The 20875-nt window shown below is 36.4% G+C and overlaps 1 protein-coding gene across 1 annotated transcript in view; it reads right to left on the bottom strand.

Moving 5' to 3' along the window:
- Positions 1–7900: 7900 nt before the first annotated feature.
- The window catches only part of AQR (aquarius intron-binding spliceosomal factor), a 61751-nt gene continuing 48776 nt past the window's right edge, over positions 7901–20875 (bottom strand). The window contains exons 29-35 of the mRNA XM_085301808.1: positions 19739–19926; positions 17382–17553; positions 14912–15082; positions 14105–14190; positions 13191–13365; positions 11821–11934; positions 7901–8541 (exon numbers count right to left, since the gene is read on the bottom strand). Of these exons, the coding sequence (XP_085157934.1) occupies positions 8290–8541; positions 11821–11934; positions 13191–13365; positions 14105–14190; positions 14912–15082; positions 17382–17553; positions 19739–19926 (1158 nt within the window). The 3' untranslated portion in view covers positions 7901–8289. The remainder of the gene's footprint in view (positions 8542–11820; positions 11935–13190; positions 13366–14104; positions 14191–14911; positions 15083–17381; positions 17554–19738; positions 19927–20875) is intronic.

Raw genomic sequence — 20875 nt, 5'->3', positions numbered from 1 at the left:
AGTCTGCATATTTTAATAGCAACATTACAAATATGTTGAAGCAAAAAGATTGTAATGAGTAACTCTTCCTTATCTCCACGATCCCTGATCTGGAACGGGTACTACAGGGGTTCAGTTCTTCGCCTCTTCACATCTATGCATCCTAGAGCAAGATCTGAAAAAATGACTTCTGTGACTGTAACGGGATATAGACATCAAAATCTAAAACTGCAGCCTGAAAATCTCCGCTTAGCCTAACCACAAGGAGTTGTATGGCTCATGCAAGACTTTGATGTATATGGCCTAAATTCAGAGTCAGGCAGTGGCAAATTCTTCTGTACTCTTACAGACTCAATGTTGTCTCCTAATTTTCTTGGAACAGTGCTACTGTCCAGACCCTGAAATTAGCATTTGAGACATCTCAAACTCAGAAATGACTTAGAAGTGCTGAGTTGTATCTAAACTTTCTTGTTTGAATTCTTTGGGATAACTTGGCAGRAGAGTGAGGAGAACGAGCTCAGAGGGTGAATCAAACAGTGACTTCATCCTCACTGAGATAAATTGCACACATCAAAAGAGAATTTCTGAGACAAGCAATCATCTTTATATCTGGTGATGACCAGCCCCCCTGAATAGAAATTGCTTTTTAAGTAGTTGTTTCCTTACCCTATGCTCCATTGAGAGGTTTTAATGCTTTCACCACAGATGCAAACTCCTGCATAGAAAARCAGTTATTCTGGGAAGGAGTAGGAGTCATCTGACAAGATAAAATCAGTGTCCTCAAGTTACTCTGTGATGGCTCTCCCTAGAAAAAGCTGAGCACTTCAATGGAATGAAATGCAATTTGTGTAGTCTAAATGGCACCATACAAACGACATATCCAAGATCYATTAGACATACGTATTGAAAACCTTTAGGAGGGAGAGAAGTATTAYCTTTCACACCTACATACAGACCGAGGTAAGTACATTAATGTGCACACATATGCTTAGTGTTCCTGAGATTTGGCTTTGAAAAGAAGAAAAATGGGCTAATYATTAGTCAGCTGCACATCTATCCTAGTTTTTTAATCCAAAATCACTAGCATAGTCTGCTTACTTGTGTATTTTTAAAAAAAAAACTTTTTTTTTTTGTAATTAGAGTATCTTTAAAAAGATCTTGCTGGAAGAAACATGTAACTATTGTTAAGTGTATAAATTAAAGCTAAAACACTCATGTATTTACTTCGCTTAATGTTACACATCATTCAAAACTGTATGCCCTCATAATATGCCTATTGCTTTAACCTCTGATCTAATGCCCCCATCAGTTTCTATCTGCCTTTCAGGTCTCACGTACCCACAGCCATGCAATTCCTTATACAAAACAAAAATTGGGTAGCAATTCCAAAGAGAACTTTTAAAAGTTCTCTTGGCATTGGTATGTATGCCAACTTTGCGCTCTTAGCAAAGGCTAGGAGAACTGAGATAAAATTCTTGACACAAACYCTTCTCTAGTGTTCTTTCATTTGCTGGTGGAACTAGGAAACACAGGAAAGGGATTGCCTTCTCCACACCTCCTCTCCCAGTGCTCGAGCGTCAGTAATAACTTACATGGGCTCTTTAGTCCATTGTATTCATTTCCCAAAACTGTAAGTCATCTTTTCTAAATAAAATAAATCCAAATCAAATAATTTAGGACTTACAAGACAAAGTTCTCTTGGAGAAATGAGATACCAAAATATCAATTAAAAAGGCATTACATTTTTTTTAATTGAAAGGCTTTTCATATATTCCTGTAGGGAGAGAGCATAGGTAATCATACAGTTCCATATATAGCAATAACACCTACAGCGTTTTATGCCTAATTTAAACTAGCAGTTTTCAGAATGAAACTTTACTCTGTATTAAGTAAAATGTCAGGTTTCTTATTGACAAAGTTAAGAATATCAAGTTTATGACTATAATACTCTTATAAATCAACTTGTTATATATAAACGTAGATGCACAAAATGTGTGTGCATGTTTCCACTGATACTTATGTTTCAATATATGAAGTTTAAAACACTAAACCCACTATGTTTCCTAAAGTCATCCTTCCAATTTATAATGATAATTGCTTCAGCTTAAGAGTTATAGAATACTGTGCATGGGACCGAGAAGGAAGATGAGTCAAGAACGGCAGCTGTCCTCAATGCCTCATCTCGTTACACAGCTCGCACTGACGGACACCCTGGACGTAGCAGGAGCAGGGAGCAATCTAGGACAACTACCCCATCACTGACGTTTCTGTGTAAGCAGGAGCAAGATTAGTTCATAGTACATTAGAGATGAAATGAGTTAAAGAACTGAGCCTGTGAAAATCTGAGMTAACTTGTGAGTATTTCTTAACTCTGAGTGAAGCTAGCAGGGGCCTGAAACACAGTGAATCTGGACATGGAAAGAAAAGGTCTGTTATTTCATTCTGTAACAGGATGGGAAAGCAGGGCACTGAAGACTATTTTAATTTAGCTTGAACTTCATTGAGATTATAGTGTCTCATTCACTTACGTGCCCAGGTCAGTTTCCAAAACAGGAACTCAAATGGCAGGAAGGGTTCAATGTCCAAACCTGTATTTGCTCWGAGTTCAAATTTTCATTTTGTGTGAAATTCCAAACTTTAAAATTTCCTTTCAGCACTAATTGGAACAAAAATCAGAATTTTTAAACACACTGGAAATACAAACTCTTTCAATTTTATTGCTTGTATGACTTCCTGATAATATATAATTCACATAAGGGAAAGTGCACTACCAAAAGGCAAAGCCTTTTTTTTTTTTTTTTTTTTTTAATTAGATGCCAACATAACCAACATAATGCAGCATTTAGCTGAACTAACATTTTCCAGGAAAAAGTACTGCTTTGGGAAAAAAAAATTGATAAATTCTACAATCTCATAATTCTTTTAAAGGTTTCCTAACTCCCTAAATTCTCTTTTTTTTTTGTTTTGCAGACCACTAGCTGATCACTGAGGTTTCTGTAAATCACATTCGTTACGATAGTTTAAATAAATTACAATACAATAGTTTAAATAAAAAGCAAGTCCAGAATTGAACAGACTGTCCTGCATTCTGGCCTTTCACTTCACATGGTAAACTTTTCTTGCTACATAGAGGTGAGAGAAAATGACTCCAGATCAATACGCAGTGGGATATCGCTAAAAGCCAGTCCTCAAAATGAGAGCTCAAAATTTTCTAGCAGATACATATGTAATACAATCATAACATTCTGGTAAACCAAAACATTATTATTTCAAGAGTTGTTCAAAAACTTCATTTTAAAAAGACATAAATGAAAGTGATCCAATAGTTATACCTAGAAGTTATGTACACATGTACAAACATGTATATTAGAGCAATGGATACAAACAAACGAATGAGTTGAAACCTGGGCACACAAGTCCTTTATAACGAAGACAAGACAGACTTGAAAAGTTTCTTGAATAGTGTTTCCAATGGACAGAACAAACAAGGCACATGCAGCTGAACTCGTTTTTTTGTCTCTGAGGACAGCAATATGTTAACCTTAAAAATTACAGAGTTATTTTTCATTTTTAATTTAGGTTAAATTTTAGGTTAATTTCAGGTAGGTTTAAATCTAGCCATACAGAGACAATATTCAAATATACTATGAGTTCTGGTCAAGCTTAGATCACATTTACATACAGTGCAATGCAGCAATTGCTTATTTAATTCCATTCATTTTTCCAGAGGTGGTTGGTAACAGCATAGCGGGGTGGCTTTTGGGCAGTTGAGCTTTTAATAGTCTTGCTTTAGTGTTCTTATGTGTGTCCTCGGTGTAAGGGGATTATCCTTCAGGCGCTTTCTTCCCTCTCTGACTCAGCATGCAAAACATGTGGTATGTCTCATTTTAGAAAACACGGTATTGCTCAATAGGACATTATGCTGCTGCCAAAAATCACTCTCAAAAACAGGGCAAGCCCACACTGCTGTGGATTAAGGTCAGAAACAGAATTTTAATACTACTGTACTGAGCTTGTCCCTATCCACTTTTCCTGCCCCTAAACTACTTCCTTTACAGTAGTTAAAATACATTACGTCCCTAATGACCACCCCATCTAAAAATAAGTGCTCTTGACACACGAGAGATGTCAGGCTAGCACAGCAGGATGCTGAAGCGTCTGTAGATGCGTAGCAGGGCTTCTCTTACATTGGGTTGCAGCAATTTAGGAATTCACACTTGATAAATGCAATAAGGGCGGCTTCTTTTTATCTTTAGCAAGCAGTGCCAAGACTGATATACTCCTGACCCTTATTTGGATCTCCACCTTACTCTTCTCTGGTGTACGCTCGTCTCTGCAATCATACAATCACGCTGCATTAGGCACACATGCACTGCAGTTGTGTGCACTTGTATGCACTTGTTCACTGACACCTATAGATGTTCTGCTTCTTTTCAATTTTAATAGCATTCTTCTAAAACATATTTATTAGTGCTGTAGCACATAAACATGACAGTGGCAGTGCTCCTTTGGAGCAAATGCGTTGTAAGAAAACCACATGGAAAAAGCAGATAGCAAGCACTAGAAACAGCCTCCAAAAATTCCCTGAAAACAGTCATTTTCTACTGATTGATTCTACTGGGAGGATTACCATGTTTGGCAAAAGAAACAACACCGCCACACAGCATAATAGAACTCACAGCTTCTTGACTGCTGTAGGTTGTGATTTATTTGTTGGCTAGGACATTTACTTTTGTCTCTGCTCTAGATCTAGAGAGTCCAAGTGTTACCTAATTCTAGCTTCAGTAGAATTCTGTGTCAACTTGTTTACCCCATGTGTGATCAAAATACCCTGTAGGCCTTTTTTAAAAAACAAATTTGTGATTTCAACAAACAAAACTGATCTCTTTTGTCCTGTCAGCAAAGCCCTTCTGTCAGGGTAATTTAGCTTCAACTGCTCGTCGCAATACTTTTCTTCAGGATTCCATATTCTAAGTTTCATACAGACAACAGCAAAAGCAAACCATGCTCTGAAAGTTACTAAGGTAGCTTCTTGGATCACATTTAACCTGCACTTAATGCATTATATCAGCATTATATATTAAAGCTCAAGAGTTGAGCTGTTTATAAATTACTCTCTATTTAAATAAATCTGGAAAGTAGTACCCAAATTGTTTTACTGGCTCAGAGTAATAGAGAAAAATTAGGTAGTCAAAAAAGAAATCCCATTAAATATCAGTGTTTAGAAAAGATCTTTAACAGCTTCAGAGTTCAGACCAGACAGAGCACCTATGTAGCTGACCAGAAAATATCAGGAACCAAAACAGAAGTGTTAGATAAATAAAAAGTAACAAAACCACTAACCGCTCTTTCATTTTACTAAAAAAATCTTYAGTTTCTTTACTACACCAATTTGGAGCAATAATGTAAGGTTTTTTTTATATACATTTTCCTCTGGTTTATACCCTTAAAGGATCTCTTCAGAAAGATTTTGTTCTCTAGGTTTTCTTGCATTGCTGTAATTCTATGCAGCAACAGTTGAATTTAAATATTTTAAAACTATGTTAACAATGGTTTTGTTCAGTTGTTTACAGATTCCCTTTCTTTAAAAGTATATTGCATTTACATATATTTTATGTTTATTGAAATTTCAATTCTCTTGGGGAAAATATATTATTTGGTTTAACATCTGGATCTTGTTCATTAGAATGAAGATTGAGACATCAGAAGAGGATGCTGAGTTCTAAGGAAATACTGCCTTCAGGAAACAAACCATATAGATCAAAACTGGTTTTAGGTAAGATTCACTTCCACCATCATCTCTTTCTTGTGAGAAAACGTAAATAGAAAAACAAAACTAAATGTATTCTGGTGGAAAAGACTAAGCACATCCTTTACCAAAAACATTTAAAAAACAAAGCTGAAAAACTTTGACCCCCTCCCCAACCTTCAAAAAACCCCTAACCTCCCACTCCAAATCATCCCCCCCCCCGCCACACACACACCATCCAACCGATGCTACAAGGAAAATAGTCTAGACTTTTGAAAATTCTTTCTCTTAATGCTTTCACATCCCTGGAAAGAGTAAACTTCCACACGTGGAAGATGGTGGCAGAGATAATGAAACACTAACTTGGTTYAAGTCCACTCAACAGAACTTTCCATCTGTATTATGGGTGTTGCTTAGTCCTTCAGGGAACCGCGTAGTAAAGCTGTACTTCAAGTTTTTGCAATTGTTTGTAATTTGACTGCCTCGTGCACCCTGCCCAGGACCAGCCTTCATTACAACTCCACTCACCATTCTAGGGCAATACTGTAGTCTTGGAAGACTGTGCTTGGCAAGCTGTTCYGTAAGGAGCTGGCCCGTCAGACGTGACCACGTATGCAGACCTGCACAGGGATCACAGCCAGCACACGGGCTGAGCTCACAGACCTGCAGCAAGATTTCACTGCTAACTTTGCACAACTAAAAGAGGTCTTCACAGTCCCTTTCAGCTTCAGTTGCTTTATAATAGTCATTCTCTGTACTAATTATTGATAGAATCCCTGTCAGTTCAGTCAGTCATTTTAGAAAAAAGCTCCAGAAATCATTTCCAATTTTTCCTTAAAATTCCAAAGCACAGTAAATGATTGCCAGACTTGGATATTTTCAGAAAATAGGCTGGAAAGCAAAAGATGACCCTCTGCTGAGTTGGTCACACGTTGCCTGAAGGCTCTGTATTATTCATCCCTGACTGAACATGTGAATGTTACTTCATGAAGCTGTTATCGCCCAAATATTCAGCTTTGCATTATTTGCCCTCCATACATGGAAAATTGAGAAATATTCGGTGCACTCCCTCCAACTCAGAATAAGCAAGGAATGAATATGCATTCTGCTGACATTTTCTTGTTTTAGATCAGCAGTGAATGAAAAATGCCAGAGAATACTGTGTACCAAGTATTGTGATGTGTTATACCTGAGCTATAAATGATATGGGGAGAATGACTTGGGAATGGGGGAAGGGCAGGGAGAAGATGGGAGCAAAATGAGATCTCAGCACAGGTACACAAATACATAATAGATCTGTCTCATAAAGCTTGGCTTACATGTTATTTTTACTTAATTTTTTTCCTTGCTCTACTACAAAAATATTAAGAAAGACTAAAGAACTAAAAGTCTTATTAATAAAGGCTTGTAAGTTAATGATTCTATGGTCATTTTAGCGAGAAAACCCTTCTGGCAACTGTGCAAGTGCTGCATTTTAAAACCAAGCATTTTTCCCTTTGCCAGCAATGAAGGATGTTCCTATGGCTATTGCTTTGTTTGAAAAAATCTATTGGGAAATGTGTAAGTTTCATTGAACCACTGAATCATTTGCCAAGTTGGCAGATACGCTTAATGAATCGGGGGGTGGGGGGGAAAAACAAACAAAAAAAATTTCACTCGTCAGTTTATGAAAGATGTACATTTGCAAATTAACCCAGAAAGCCCACTCGACCATTTTATGAGTGTCTGATGTTCTGTAAATCCCACATCTAGGGGACTACTTTCAGTTTTCTTGATATTGCTTTATCCTAGCCAATAGTTGTCTCCTCTTAAAATGAAARAGATATTCCTTGTATCAAAACACTACAATTTAATGCAGTTGAAAAGCTGCATCCTTATTTCTTGTGTGATGATCAATTAATAACAGCAGCAGCAAACATCAATGAGAAACTACTAATAGCATCTGGACCTTAGGACATTCTGAGAACCTACTACTAAGGTCCCAACTGATTAAACCTTTTAAACATTTCCAAGTCCCACAGGATTTCACATTCTCAGACACACAATTAAATATCTTACTGATCTTGAGCCTCTGCCTAAAACACCATCTCAGTGTATGCAAGCACAGGTCTGTACAAGAAATTCTTCAGTGCAAAAATGTTAAAGAAGCTGTAAGAAGTGGCTAAGCAGAACTGAAAACAGTCAATCAGTAAAGTTTAATGGATGACTCAGTGACTGAACCAAAGGCCAATGACTTATGAAAAAATATTCTACGCTATTATAAAAGTATCTTTACTAAAGAACTTCTGAAAAGAAAATCAGGTATCTGCTGAGGCCATTAAACACATTATAGTACTGACACTGACAAGAACTCAGTAAAGTGTTCCCCAATCATTACATTTGTCCACTGAAGTATCCAGTGAAAACAGATAAAACAGGTCACATTACACAGGTAACCATTTAAAAAAGTCCACGTAAAAATAGCAACGCTATTAGTATCTGCTTTTTCCAGTCCTTTTTTTTTTTTTTTTTTTTTTTTTTTCCCCTCCCCCCAAACATGTAGAGGACAAAGATCACTTGAATCATTTTTCAGTCTCATCCTCAGGTTCACTGTCTCCGCTATCACTATCTCTTCCTGGGTGTTCTGGCATTGTTCGGTGTTCATCCACTTCTGCCACTTTCAATTCTCCTTCCTTTATTACTTCTTCCTCTAACTTATTTTCTTCTTCTGTATCTTCCTGCATACTTTCTGATTCAACTTCTACTTCTACTTCTGTCTCTTGAGTCGGAGTAGTTTCAGTTTCTTCAATCATGGCAGGTGGGGGCAGTAAACGCTAGATGATAAAAAAAAGTATGTATACACATATAAAAAACAAAACCAAAAAAACCCCTAAAACCATACATTCAGTTTTCAAAAATAATCAATCACACCTGAGTATCTACTCCTATTTTAGCTCAAACTGTTTCACCTTAAGATTTACGGTTTTGCATTTGAAAACAGTTTAACAACAAAGACTTACTAGTTAGAAAGACTAATCGCTTGTGGTCACTTAACTCCTATAAAATTAAGGGCAAAAATAAGCATGGCACACACACTGGTCTCGTTAGATGTGTTTTATGTCTGAAGAGAGAGTGATAAAAACCCCAGTACTTCCAACCCAATGAGATGCATTTCATTACCTCAAACAGCCGGACAAGTAATGGGGCTACGGTAAAGTCCTACTTCGAGCACTAGACGTACCACCTCCATAATCTTGCACATTACCATTTCAGACTCCTAGACAGAGTGGATTGCCCTTTTTAGGCCTGTCCTTACTAACTCATTTTAGTAAGTTAYTTGAAAAGTCTTACAAAACATTTTGTGAACATTATCTGCATTTATACAAGTTTCACCCACAGCTCTAAGTATAGAGCAGCAGCAGCAGGAACAAATAAGGCAATGCTTAAGACAGTTGTTGTATAAATTATTTTTACAGAAGTATTGTTAACATATACTTTGCTCACAATCAAAAAGTAGTTTGCAAGTTCAAAACATTACAAGCAGTAATGTTCGCTGTATTACAGACTAAGCAAAAAAATAACTGAAAGATCCAACGAGGAATACAGTGAGCTGAAGAGCATGATAAATCCTAAACAACTCCAGGCTGAACAGAAACGCTCGTGCTTTTTGCAGCCTGATATGATTTAATGTCATGAAGGATATTTCTAAGGAAYACTGTGAAGAGTTTTAATGACATGGTAGCGTGACGAAGCTCCAGCAGATCATGTTTAATTATGTTTTGCTTATAGGCAACTTGGTTTCACATGACAAATTAAGTATTTAATTGCACAGAATTTTATCTTCAGTTAGATTACATTAGTATTACAAATTTCTGACAAGAATGCAAAATCTATGCAGCAATTATAACTACAGGCAAAGGTAGGAAAAGCAGTTTTACAGAATTCAAAATTATCATATTGGACCCTATAATCCATCTGCTCTTGAAAAAGCAGATTGYTTCAAAACCAGATATCCTTTAATTACAAAAATATATTTCTGATGTTTGAGACAAACTGACTTGTTCTATGATGCACTTAACTGTAATAGTCACAAAGCACACTATGAATCTAAGAGCAGTGTAAATAAAAAAAATATCATGATGTACTAAACAGGGTAAAGGAAAAAACTCTTTTAATACCTGCCCCCCCCCCCTTTTTTTAATTGCTTTTTGGCTTCTCATGCAAGGAGAGTGTGAGTCATTGCCACAGTAGGGAACCAGTAGTTGCACAATTTATTTTAGCTAGCAATAGATTTGGTTAGGATGTTAAAAGGAGTAATTAGGTATTAGCAGAAGTATGAGGTCCAGATTCAACTAAAGCCTCAAGCAAATACATCTTTTGTTACAATTTGATGCTACTATCCAAAGCATTGCTGCCTAGTTAGGCAGGAGTTTAGAAGGACTAAATGTCACTGTCAAAAACTGCAGTGCCTAACAATTTAGGCACTTGAAAATTCTGCTTTTCAGGGCATGCAGACACTTCTCAGTTTTGACAGGCCTATATTTACAGGCTTTATTTACATCTGAATGTGGCCAACTGCACATTCCACCGAGTCATATGGAGCCCTCATCAGATATGCTCCGTGTGGTAGAGAGATCTGCAAGCTAATTAGACAAACCAGCTCCAGAAACTGTCTTACCAGGTGCATAGGACTACACTTCTAACGCAATGTAGTGTTACTTTTGACTAATTATATATATAWWAAAAAAAAAATCAGTCAGAGGAAGTTGAAGTTTTAGTCCCTTTCTGTGCAGCTATAAGTTAACTAGAGCACTTCCCCAAATAGACACGAAGTATGTGCATACTTGGCAAAGGGCTGCTCTGAGTAGCGAAATGCTTCAAATTTCACTGAAGCTGTGTCTCCCAGTGAAAAAAAAAAATGCAAGATTTATTGAGATAAGGAACATAGAAAGGTTTTGTGTCTGAAAGTCTGACATTCAGTTTAGGGARGAGTTTTGGATTTTGATCTCTACTGCTTATGCTGTTCAAATATTAGATGAAACAGACATTGGAAGAAAGGAAGGAAGAGGACAGGACAGAGAAACATCCTTGTTTTAAAGAACAGAAACTAGGTCTCCCAGGCAAACGCCCTGGACAAATCTGTTCAAAGATAGCCCCATGCTCTCTCCACAGCCAGTTAATACTGAACAAAATAGTGTTCCCTTCTACATTCATTTTCTCCTCCTCTGGAAGTTTTTTTAGAAGAGCAAAAGCCAACAAGGAAGTTTCACAGAGTGAAACAATAGGTTGTAGACATATAATTAAGTACTACAGACTGCAAACATGAAGTGAAAGGTGTTGCAACTGAGGGTAGGATTTAAGACCTCTCTCCCTTTGTGTTTATCATCAACTCACTCTACCCACCTACAGATTCGAGTATGCTGACTAAAGGCAGCTTCCCATTCAGCACACTATTTAAACCACTTTAAATCTCTGCTCACATACAGGATAAGTAATCCAAATGTTTCTATTCAGGGTTCTGAATTCTGCTCCAGGGATTTCTGCCATGAAAAAGTTAGGCATAGCATTTGAGAAAGTACCTACAAGTGCTTCTGTACCACACCATTCAGCATGGTTGCTGAACTAGTGCTCAAAAAAATTGCTCTAGAACAAAAATGCTACAGCTGCTAACAAGCTTGAGCACRGCGGTGAATTAACTTGGCTAAAATGGCTTCTAGATATGATCTGTTCTGCTACACACTGCTCTATTGCAATGCATCATTACACCACAGGTGCTGTAATGCTTGTAGCTGCACGAGCCTGAAACATAACAGACCAGTTTACCTCAAGTGTTGGACAGACTAATTCTTTAATGTTAATAATGATTTTCTGGACTCAGACAGAACTATGTCTAGCACTCAGCATTATGTTATTTTGGGGCCTTAATTGGGGCTTAAATTACTACAAGATGCTGCTCCTGCTACTTCAAGATTTTAGAGAGCTCAGTATGCTCACTCCCAGTCATAAAAACTTTTTGAATTTGAAAGTGAAATAAGAGGAACAGCCTCAAACAGTCTCTTAATTTTAGTTGCTTAGTAAAATCAGTTTTATTTTAGAAATTAGAAGGTCCTTACCTGTCGGTAGTGGCGCGTACTTTGTATCATGTGCATATACATGTTGTACACAAAGTTAGCCATTTGAGGCATGTTCTTAATAACATGTATTTGGTGAGGAGGCCTTTCTCCATTCTGTGGAAAAGAGTAGACATTCAGCAAGACAAAGCAACACAATGGCTATTCAAAGGCTGATTAACTTTATTGGGAAACGCATATAAACCCCCAAAAACGAAAAAAAATTTTTTTGAAGAACAGCTAAATTCTTTTGCAAGATAGTCGCCAAATATGCAAGGACCACTTTTTTTTTTTTTTTTTTTTCAACATTAACTGTGATAGTGAAACGCAGTAAAGAAGTTTTCTATCCTCAGGAAGGGAAAAGGCTGGGTTTTGATACTTACTCCACAGAGTGCATTTTGGACTCAAGACTCATTTAACTAAAGGCGTAAATAGTTTAGGATCAAAATAGGACTTGGCCTACTTCTCTGCCACAATCGCGCTCCTTGCCTACAGCTGCACTCCGGGAGCATATGCTCTACATTCTTCGCTGCAGAATGGACCAGTTTCAACAGGAGGGCTCCATCCCAGCTATATCAACAGCATGGTTATTAGTGTGCTAACCTAAAATACAGAAAGTGTGCTTTCAACTACTGAAGCACAAGGCTCTTCAAGACTCTTCTCCCAAAAGATTATGCAAAGGACTGGCTCCTCTGCTTTCACACTAGACAATGTTTTAAATAAAAGTACTCCAGCTGTCCACACCCAAAAGACAACTTCAGCACATTTTCAGGTTGCAGCAGATACACTCTTCCATTTCTTACTTGACTGATTAGCATCATACTCATACCTGTCCTTGAATGCTTAAATGTGACCTTTTACTACAGGTCTAGCTCAGTGTTACAAATTCATTTTATACCTATGCACTCAGCTCAACAACAAGCCTCTTCTGTGATTCTGGGCCCAATCTCAAAATTTTAATGGTTATTCTGAAATACTGCAAGTCAAATGCAGATTTACCTCTCTTAATGAGAGGCTATTTATGTTTTACAGAGAAACTGCACTACTTTGTTTCATAGCAAAACCAGTAATATCTAACACTGTAAAAGCTTACACATTTATCACAAAATAAAATCTTATGGAAAAGCAGGCACAACTGGACAGAATTACATTAGTAACTAAGTTTAGCAGGCGAGTGAGTGGGTAGAAATCAATCAAAAAGAGTTGGTGCATCATGGTAAAGGTTTATTGCAGGGACACAATTATCCAAGCACTGGTTTGTAAAAAGAGAACTCACCAGTCCCACTTCGTACAGCTCGCTCAAAAAAAAAAAAAAAAGGCAGGCCACAAACACACCTATTACAGACAGCAAAACTCAGCGCAGATGTTCCTACCTGTCTTGTTGTTGGAAAATACTCTGTGGGAATTATATGGAGGTGAAGAGGTCTAGCTGTGAGCTGACTGAAAGCTGGAGTTAACTCAAAACAGTTCTGAAACAGTGATACCCTGGCAAAGATATAAAGCCCAAGTCTGGCTCTTGACATGGCAACAACTAGTCTTCGGACATCCCTTTGGAAAAACAAACAAACAAAAAATTAGCCATGTTCTTTCTCACTGATGATATAATTCAAATAAAAATAACTGGAAGTACACAGAAGTCTTAATTAAAGGAAATATACAGTAATTGCTAAAATACTACTACTTCCTCATTTTTTAAGAGAGGGTTAATAATACCAAAATCATCCTTTACATTTTTCCTATATTCTAGAGGTAAAATTTTACATCAGCATTTCTATATCCTAAATGAGAAGAAATGAGTTCCATGATACAGATTTGACTACTGCTGAGCAGACAAGGCTCCCCCCACCACACAGCTGAAGTACAAACAGTTTAAACTACATATCACACCACAGATTATGCAAAGGGCACACACTTTACACAAAACAAATACCCCCCCCCCATTAAAGGGAAAAGTCTGAGAGAATTTCAAGCCTGTATCTGTCGAACAAGTATTACATTCCTATCATTCTCAAAGGGTAGAACCAAGTTCAGCCTACCTGCAGTAATACAAACTAATTATAGTTTTTAGATAAGAGTCAATACTAAAGGATAAAGTGGTTGTGAAGAGACTACCAAGCAGGCAGCTATATATGGAATTARGTTTGAGCTCTATTCCATAAATAACATTAAACTTTGTTTCTACTATATACTTGAACAGTTGAACACCTTTGTATAGTATATCTTAAACATCGTTCTGCTAAGGAAAATACATAATTCCGTGACTTTACGCAACTATCTTCTTACATACCTAAGGTGGCCTACAGCTTTGGTGCGCACAAGTGAAAGGAGGATATAATCATTTTGTTGACCTTGAAATCTGTCTACAGTTGTCACCTAAAGAATCAAAAACAAACAAAACTCCCTGAAGTTAATCTTTTCCAATTCATTTAAAATGTGRTATCAAGATTTTAACATCAACTTCAGATTCAGATTACAGTAAATGGGAAGAGAAAAGAGAATGMCTTGTTTCTGTTTTGGTTCTCTTCTAACCTGTGCCTGAAAAATCATCCTGTTCTCTTTGGAAGATGTTGGGAGGAACTTTTTTCTCTGACACAATATACACTCTCTTATGTTTTTATTCAATTCAGATAGCTATCAGTGGAGAACTAATACCAAGACTTTACAAAGCCATCAATTTTATAATACAGGAATTTTAACCTACAAAATTAGCACCAGACTTTTACTTTTATTTTCTAAGATTCTTCATTTACATGTTTTATTAGATGKCCATTTGTACTCTGAGAGGATCTTTCTAAAGAAGGCTTTTTGGGGACAAAATAAATGACAGAACAAAGAGTTATTCTGTTCCAAGTAGCCTGCAGTCTACCAAACTTCTTTGATATAGCTCCTCTGCACGACAAATTACAAAGAAGCAAAAGTGGCTGTACTACTCTATGACCATAGAAATCATACGGATAAAACCCTGCTGCTAACCAGGAAATACTTGCACAGAAAGCAGTGAATGTAATCAACTCAACGGTTTTATAACATGAACATTATGAAAAAAAAACCAACAAAATAAAACCACCTCAAAGACTCAGATATTTTCAGTCACCTTGTTTGGCCGTCTGATCAACGGATTATTTCCACAGCGCTGATTAATGACATCACGGATCAGGTGTTTTTGTCCGTTGTATGTTGTCAGGATACTTATCTTGTCTGCAGGATAACCAAGCAGGCACATATACATGAAGAGTGCCACAACATATTCTGCTTCACCAAGATTCTTAGGTTTAAAAGAAAAAAAAAGGTTATTGGTCTTGTAAGGCTAGAATGAACAACAYCTGAGACACTGTGCATTTAGAAGACGTATCGATACTGAAAGAAGTGTCTAAAAAAATGATGTTTCTTCACTCGCTTAAAAGTCATTTTGAAAGAATAAAATAACCACAGGTAAGTTTGAGCAACTTAATTTTGATTCCTCTTCAAAGAATTGCTAAAAACCTCTACATCACTATTATTGTTAGTCACTGATTGCTACTTTCCAATACCTATTGAGAAACACTCAGTTTTGTTTCAATATAAGATTGAAAACTAAATATTTAACAGTTCCTAAATATATTAACATTTACATTTTAAAATATTTAAACAATTGTAAATGTTAGTATATTGTAACATTATACATTAAATATTAAAATAGACTGTCTTAATATTAATTTATGTATACATTTCAGTCACACACTTACAGCTGTCTGCACAAAGGAACTGCCAACTGTACTACTACAGTATTTAACAGAATCTAAGCAACATATTTCATTTTTTTCCCTTCTTAAAGGTCATATACCAAAACAACATCTACTATGTGCACTCAAACTGTGGACTCATACTTTGTTAAAATGTACTAAAAACTGGTAGCTTACAGATACCTGTAAGATACTGATACTTACATGTAAAGGTTTAAGAAGTGCTTGACACTGATGTAACTTGGCTCCAAATAAGCATGCAAAAGTTTTAATTACTCACTCTCAAGTAAGTTCAAGGTAAAAGTGAGTTCAGCTAGAACAGGTGAACTCATTTCAACTGTTAACTACAAAATAAACATCTGGATTATCAAATCCAGTAATTTCTCCTGCAATCTATGCCTATCCAACTTCTGATTGATCACTTTTTTCTTTTTTTTCTTTTTTTACATTTCACCACTTGTGCCAGTGATAAACGGCTCTCCAAGAACTATTAGAAAGTTTTGTCCACTTTCCAGTCTAAAGTTATTCAGAGCCTGTTTAAATCCATTCTCCTTTGACAAAAATGATCTTCCAAGTTAAAAAAAAAAAAAAAAAGTTCTCATTCCTTGACATTTATACATTTATATAGGCATTCTTATCCTCATGCAGTCTTTGGTCGACTAGGCTGAACATACCCAACTCTCATTTCTCTTCTGAACTGGGCTCTGTATTACTTGAAAAAAGCCGTTGTTATGTAAACCAGATACCTGTGGCAAAGCTATTCTACAAATTTTTGTTTCCTTTAAGTCCATGAAAAGAACTGCCCAAATTCAGAAATAGATAAAAAACATACACACACAAATTGTGTCACCTACCTGTACAGTGCCACCAAATACCCTGCTAGTATGTTTCCACCCTCAAGATTACAGAAAAAAATGTGCAATGTATTAGAAAAATTTGCTCAGGAAAGTGCTACTGTAGTGATAAGGGTATTCTGTGCTCCTMTCCCTGTGTGAGTGCTCTCAGTCTCCTTTGGCCCAGAACTGGCCTAAGTAATGCTCGTATTCTCAGTTACCAGATCCCTGTTGCTAAAGTACAAATTTCAGCTGTTGCAGAAGACAGCTGACACCTTATGTTGCATGTTACATTGTTATACCAAAACAACAAAACCCCAAAGTCTCCCCTCCAAATAACCCTTCCCCCTACCTAGAAATGAAATACAGCAGATTATGGATCACCACTGRTTAGCAGCATGCTAGTTCGTATTAGAGGACAAGGTTAGATGAACCCAAGCAAAACCTATGAATATCCTYCATATCTCTTAAAAACAGCCTAAATAACTCAATAATCTCCACAGGGGAAAAAAAGGCCATGAATGTTATCATCTTAAGTTATATTTCTTGCTTTCCATAATATTAAACAGAACTTAAGATCTGAAGCCTGTATTTGTATTAAACTCATCGACTTGCACAAAGCTCCTGTCTCTCAACACTTCTGAAACACAAACTAGTAATTTAGGCAACAAATTTGGTTTTTAATCACTGTTTTAAAACAATATTTTGGTATTTACCTACAGTCAYTGTCTGTGTCTTTCAGACACACTTCTTAGAGCACTTTTTGATTCTTTTATGAATGGGCTTTTCCACATCATTACATATAGATCAAAACAGTGACACTTCCAACTGATTTTCATTTTCAACATTCAAAACTGATTACAAGAAGGAATAACTATGTTTATTCATGACTAACTTTACCTGAAAACCTGAGTTAGATAGTTTACAGTATTTTCATAGTCTGTCTTCATTGCAGATTTAATAAGGCATATCCAGATTAAATAAAGTATACATTTAATATTTCTCTTACCTGATAAAAGTAAGGATTGGGTTCAGATTCTCCCACACCATTGAAGTCTTCTACGTTTATTAGCTGGAAGTCATATAAAAACCCAGCATTGGCTGTTCTAAACTCTGGTAGAAGCTGCACATGAGGCAGATTACCCAGATTCTTGTAACGCCAATTGTAGAGGTTACACAAACTGTCCAAAAAACACAAATACAAACCCAAACAGTTAAAAGTGGGTTAAGTCATTCAAAGCAGTTCAGATACAAGTATCTCCTCCCACATGAATGCTTCTGTAGGTTTTCTTCATTTATATATGTAAATGCTACCTAGCAATAATTTTTTAAGTTTTGATTTTTTTTGTTCTGTTTCACAGAAAACTCCAGATTTCACTTTTCTCTGGAAAGCACAGAAATCGAATTCTTCACATCCTCTGACTACCATAACTGCAGTCTGAAATGAATTCTCCTTTCTYGCACATCGTGGATATGGAAAGCATATTCTCCTATAAAGGACTTCCTCTAAAATTGTGCTGTTTTGGATCTAACAATGACAACATGTTCCAAATAAAAGATGCTTTKGGGAATGAAGACTATTGAATTTGAAAATGATACAGGTTCGAAGGGGCTTTTGGGGCCACTTGGTCCAACTCCCTCACTCCAAGCAGGGCTAACTTCGATCTGAGCCTCGTACAGTCCAGTTTTCTGCATCTCCATGGATGGAKATTCCACAACCTTTTYAGACAACGTGTTCCAGTGTTTGATTATCCTCACTGATAGTGTCTAACAGAACTGATGCCACAGTGGAGGTGCTCTGTAGCTGTGTTAGTACAGTGTTAAGCCTAAGTTAAACAAGTGSTGATGAAAAGTATACAATAACTGCATAGACTTCGGCCAGCTCAGAACAAGAGGTCTGCCTGCAAATCACAAAAAAGCATCCCACTGATGTAAGAGATGCAGCACTGCTCTGCAGTACTGTTCTGCTTATCAGCTCTATCTTAAAGAGKAGAAATTTTGTGAGGGAATCGACTAGGCACTTTCCCGGGTAACAAAACATAAGGGGTATTAATGCTTCTTTACAGGAAGGAAGTAGTAAGGAAAAAGGATTTTTCCTGCTGGCCTATGTAAAGCYCCTTACTACAACAGCAAACTGATTTTCTTGTTTTTTGTATTGCCATGTATTAACATGAAAAGTGTAGGGAAACGGTCAAAATCTACATAATTTGAATCATCTTTGAGAATTATAGGGAGAGTAATACAACCAAAATGTCTTAGTCAAAAGCAAGTAACAATATGCAGACCAGATAAAGTAGTAGATACTACATGAGGAAGCTCTGTATGACCAAAATAGAGAAGGCAAAGTGTAACAAGGAACGGAAAAAAATCCTTGATCAAGAGACTGCTTGCACCAAAGTGTAGGAATTCTTCTGTCCTCTTATCTCTAAGAAAATACCTGAAGAAGTTGCAAAACAGTAGATGACAAAATTAACTTCATTTATCATCATACTCAAACACAATAATTTGCACTTTTAAATCATACTTAAAATAACTGTTGTCCATGTGGCTACAAAATAATATTCTGCTAGCCCTTGTATTTCTTAAATGAAAAAAAAAAAGTTCTCCATTCTACTTTGTGTCTTAAAAAATAAAATACTAGGAGTTAAAAAGCAAACTTAAAGTAGTAAGATTTTATTTCTYTTCTTTCGCTTTATTTTTCCTTGTTAACATGACAGGACAAATATGCACTTTACACAATAAAGAGTTTTATATAACAAATAAATTTGACATCTAAATTACCACACTGAAGTTATAAATACAAGAATAAAAAAGTAAARGCTGTATCTTTTACTATGGAGAAGTAGTATTTATTTTAATATACAGAAAACATTAGGCACTTGTATRGACAACGATGAATGCCTCCAATCAAGCAGAACTCAAGCTCTGCTAAAATGCTATTAGAAAAACATCTTTCCKCTTTACCTAAAGGTCTCTAATTATATGAGAGCAGTGTTCATRGCTATATATTGGTGTGCATTTTACTGACTGTAAGAGGAATATCAAATCTTGGTTTAGCCTTGTATGTATTAAATATATTGATTTAGAAAGGGAATCTTCTGAAAAAGAAACTCAGTTGTAAACAAAAAAACAATCCCCCCAAAAGAAAAAAGCCCTAACACCACCAAACTTCGAAAGGATATTAAAAACGCTTCAAATGTTATCATCTTTGAATCACTCATGCAGTAGCGGAGTACTGCCATATGAGAAAAAATAAGTAGTTTTGCTGAAATACTATCAAATTAAAACTAATCTGCCTTCCTAGTCTCCACTGAAAAAAAAAGGAAGAAAACTTACAAAGTAGACATGTCATTTTCTCCATCTTACCTTGCTCTTGCTCTTCCTTGTGCATCCAAATCAACAGTTGGCACTCCCACACGAACAAATCGTGTAAAAAGGGACTGCTCCATGTTGGAGTATTTTTGAAAAGCCATGTTCTTAATGACTGGTGGCAATTGATGATGGTCACCAATCATAATCCACCGCTTCAAGCGGCTAAATCCATCCTGTGGATTCTAAAATTAAAAAAAAATAAAATAAAAATTATATAACTGTTAAAATATAATCAAGGCACTCTATTACAACACATTAACAGTCAGATTTGCTGTCTTTTAAGTTCTAAGATTCAAAATTTGTTCTTAAGCTACACTGATTTGCAATCACTTTAAAGATGAACATTGTTTTTTTTCTAATCTCTCTACTGCCAGGTAGGCAGTAAGGGCCTACTGGATTTGTTACATAGAGCAGCAGTGTTGTAACACTAAATTTAAAGACTGCCAAAAAGCAAAATCGACAGCCTGGASTAAGGTACGCTTGTGTCTTCATGCACAGTAAGAGTTAAATACCTAATCTTTTACAGACCAGCTTGCACAACAGGCCACCTAAACTACACCCTATGCCCCCTTACCTTTCAGACAGTTAGGAACATCTAACTAAGCAGCAGGAAGAAATCTCCTTCTATTTTAGGATCCACTAAAATTTGAATTCTGTTCTAGATATTAGAATCAGGATTCATTAAGCCAGCAGGACAGAAAAGAACTGAACCCACTTCATGGTACTATTGAAACTGCTAGTCAGTTTTACTGACTGCCTGCACGTCAACTTCTGTTACTACAGCTGAAAGGTTGGCATGCAGATCCAGACCGGCCCAACAGTTTAGTTCATGCTGATCTGAAATAACAAATATTACTTTACCTTTTCAGAGTAAATGTAAATGGGTGGTGTGCACTACTGAGATAATTAAAAGCAATTAAAAGTGTCATTTGAGCCACAAATGTATGTGCAGCATGTTTTAATTACTTATGAAATAGCCTAGCTCTTAAAAGAAGGAAGTAATACATCTCTAGCACAGGTTGCTAAAACCTCAGATTTGAGCCAATCTTCCACCAGAGGCACAATACATTTCAAGACAGACTGTATGAACATGTTGACTTTAGAACAATCAGAATAAATGTTTTCAGAGCA

This window comes from Rhea americana, unplaced genomic scaffold, assembly GCF_003343005.1.
Source record: "Rhea americana isolate MKP2758 unplaced genomic scaffold, rheAme1 scaffold_18, whole genome shotgun sequence".
Taxonomy (NCBI): Eukaryota; Metazoa; Chordata; class Aves; order Rheiformes; family Rheidae; genus Rhea; species Rhea americana.
Note: the sequence above shows the minus strand (reverse complement) of the source record. Positions and strands in the feature narration are given on the sequence as shown.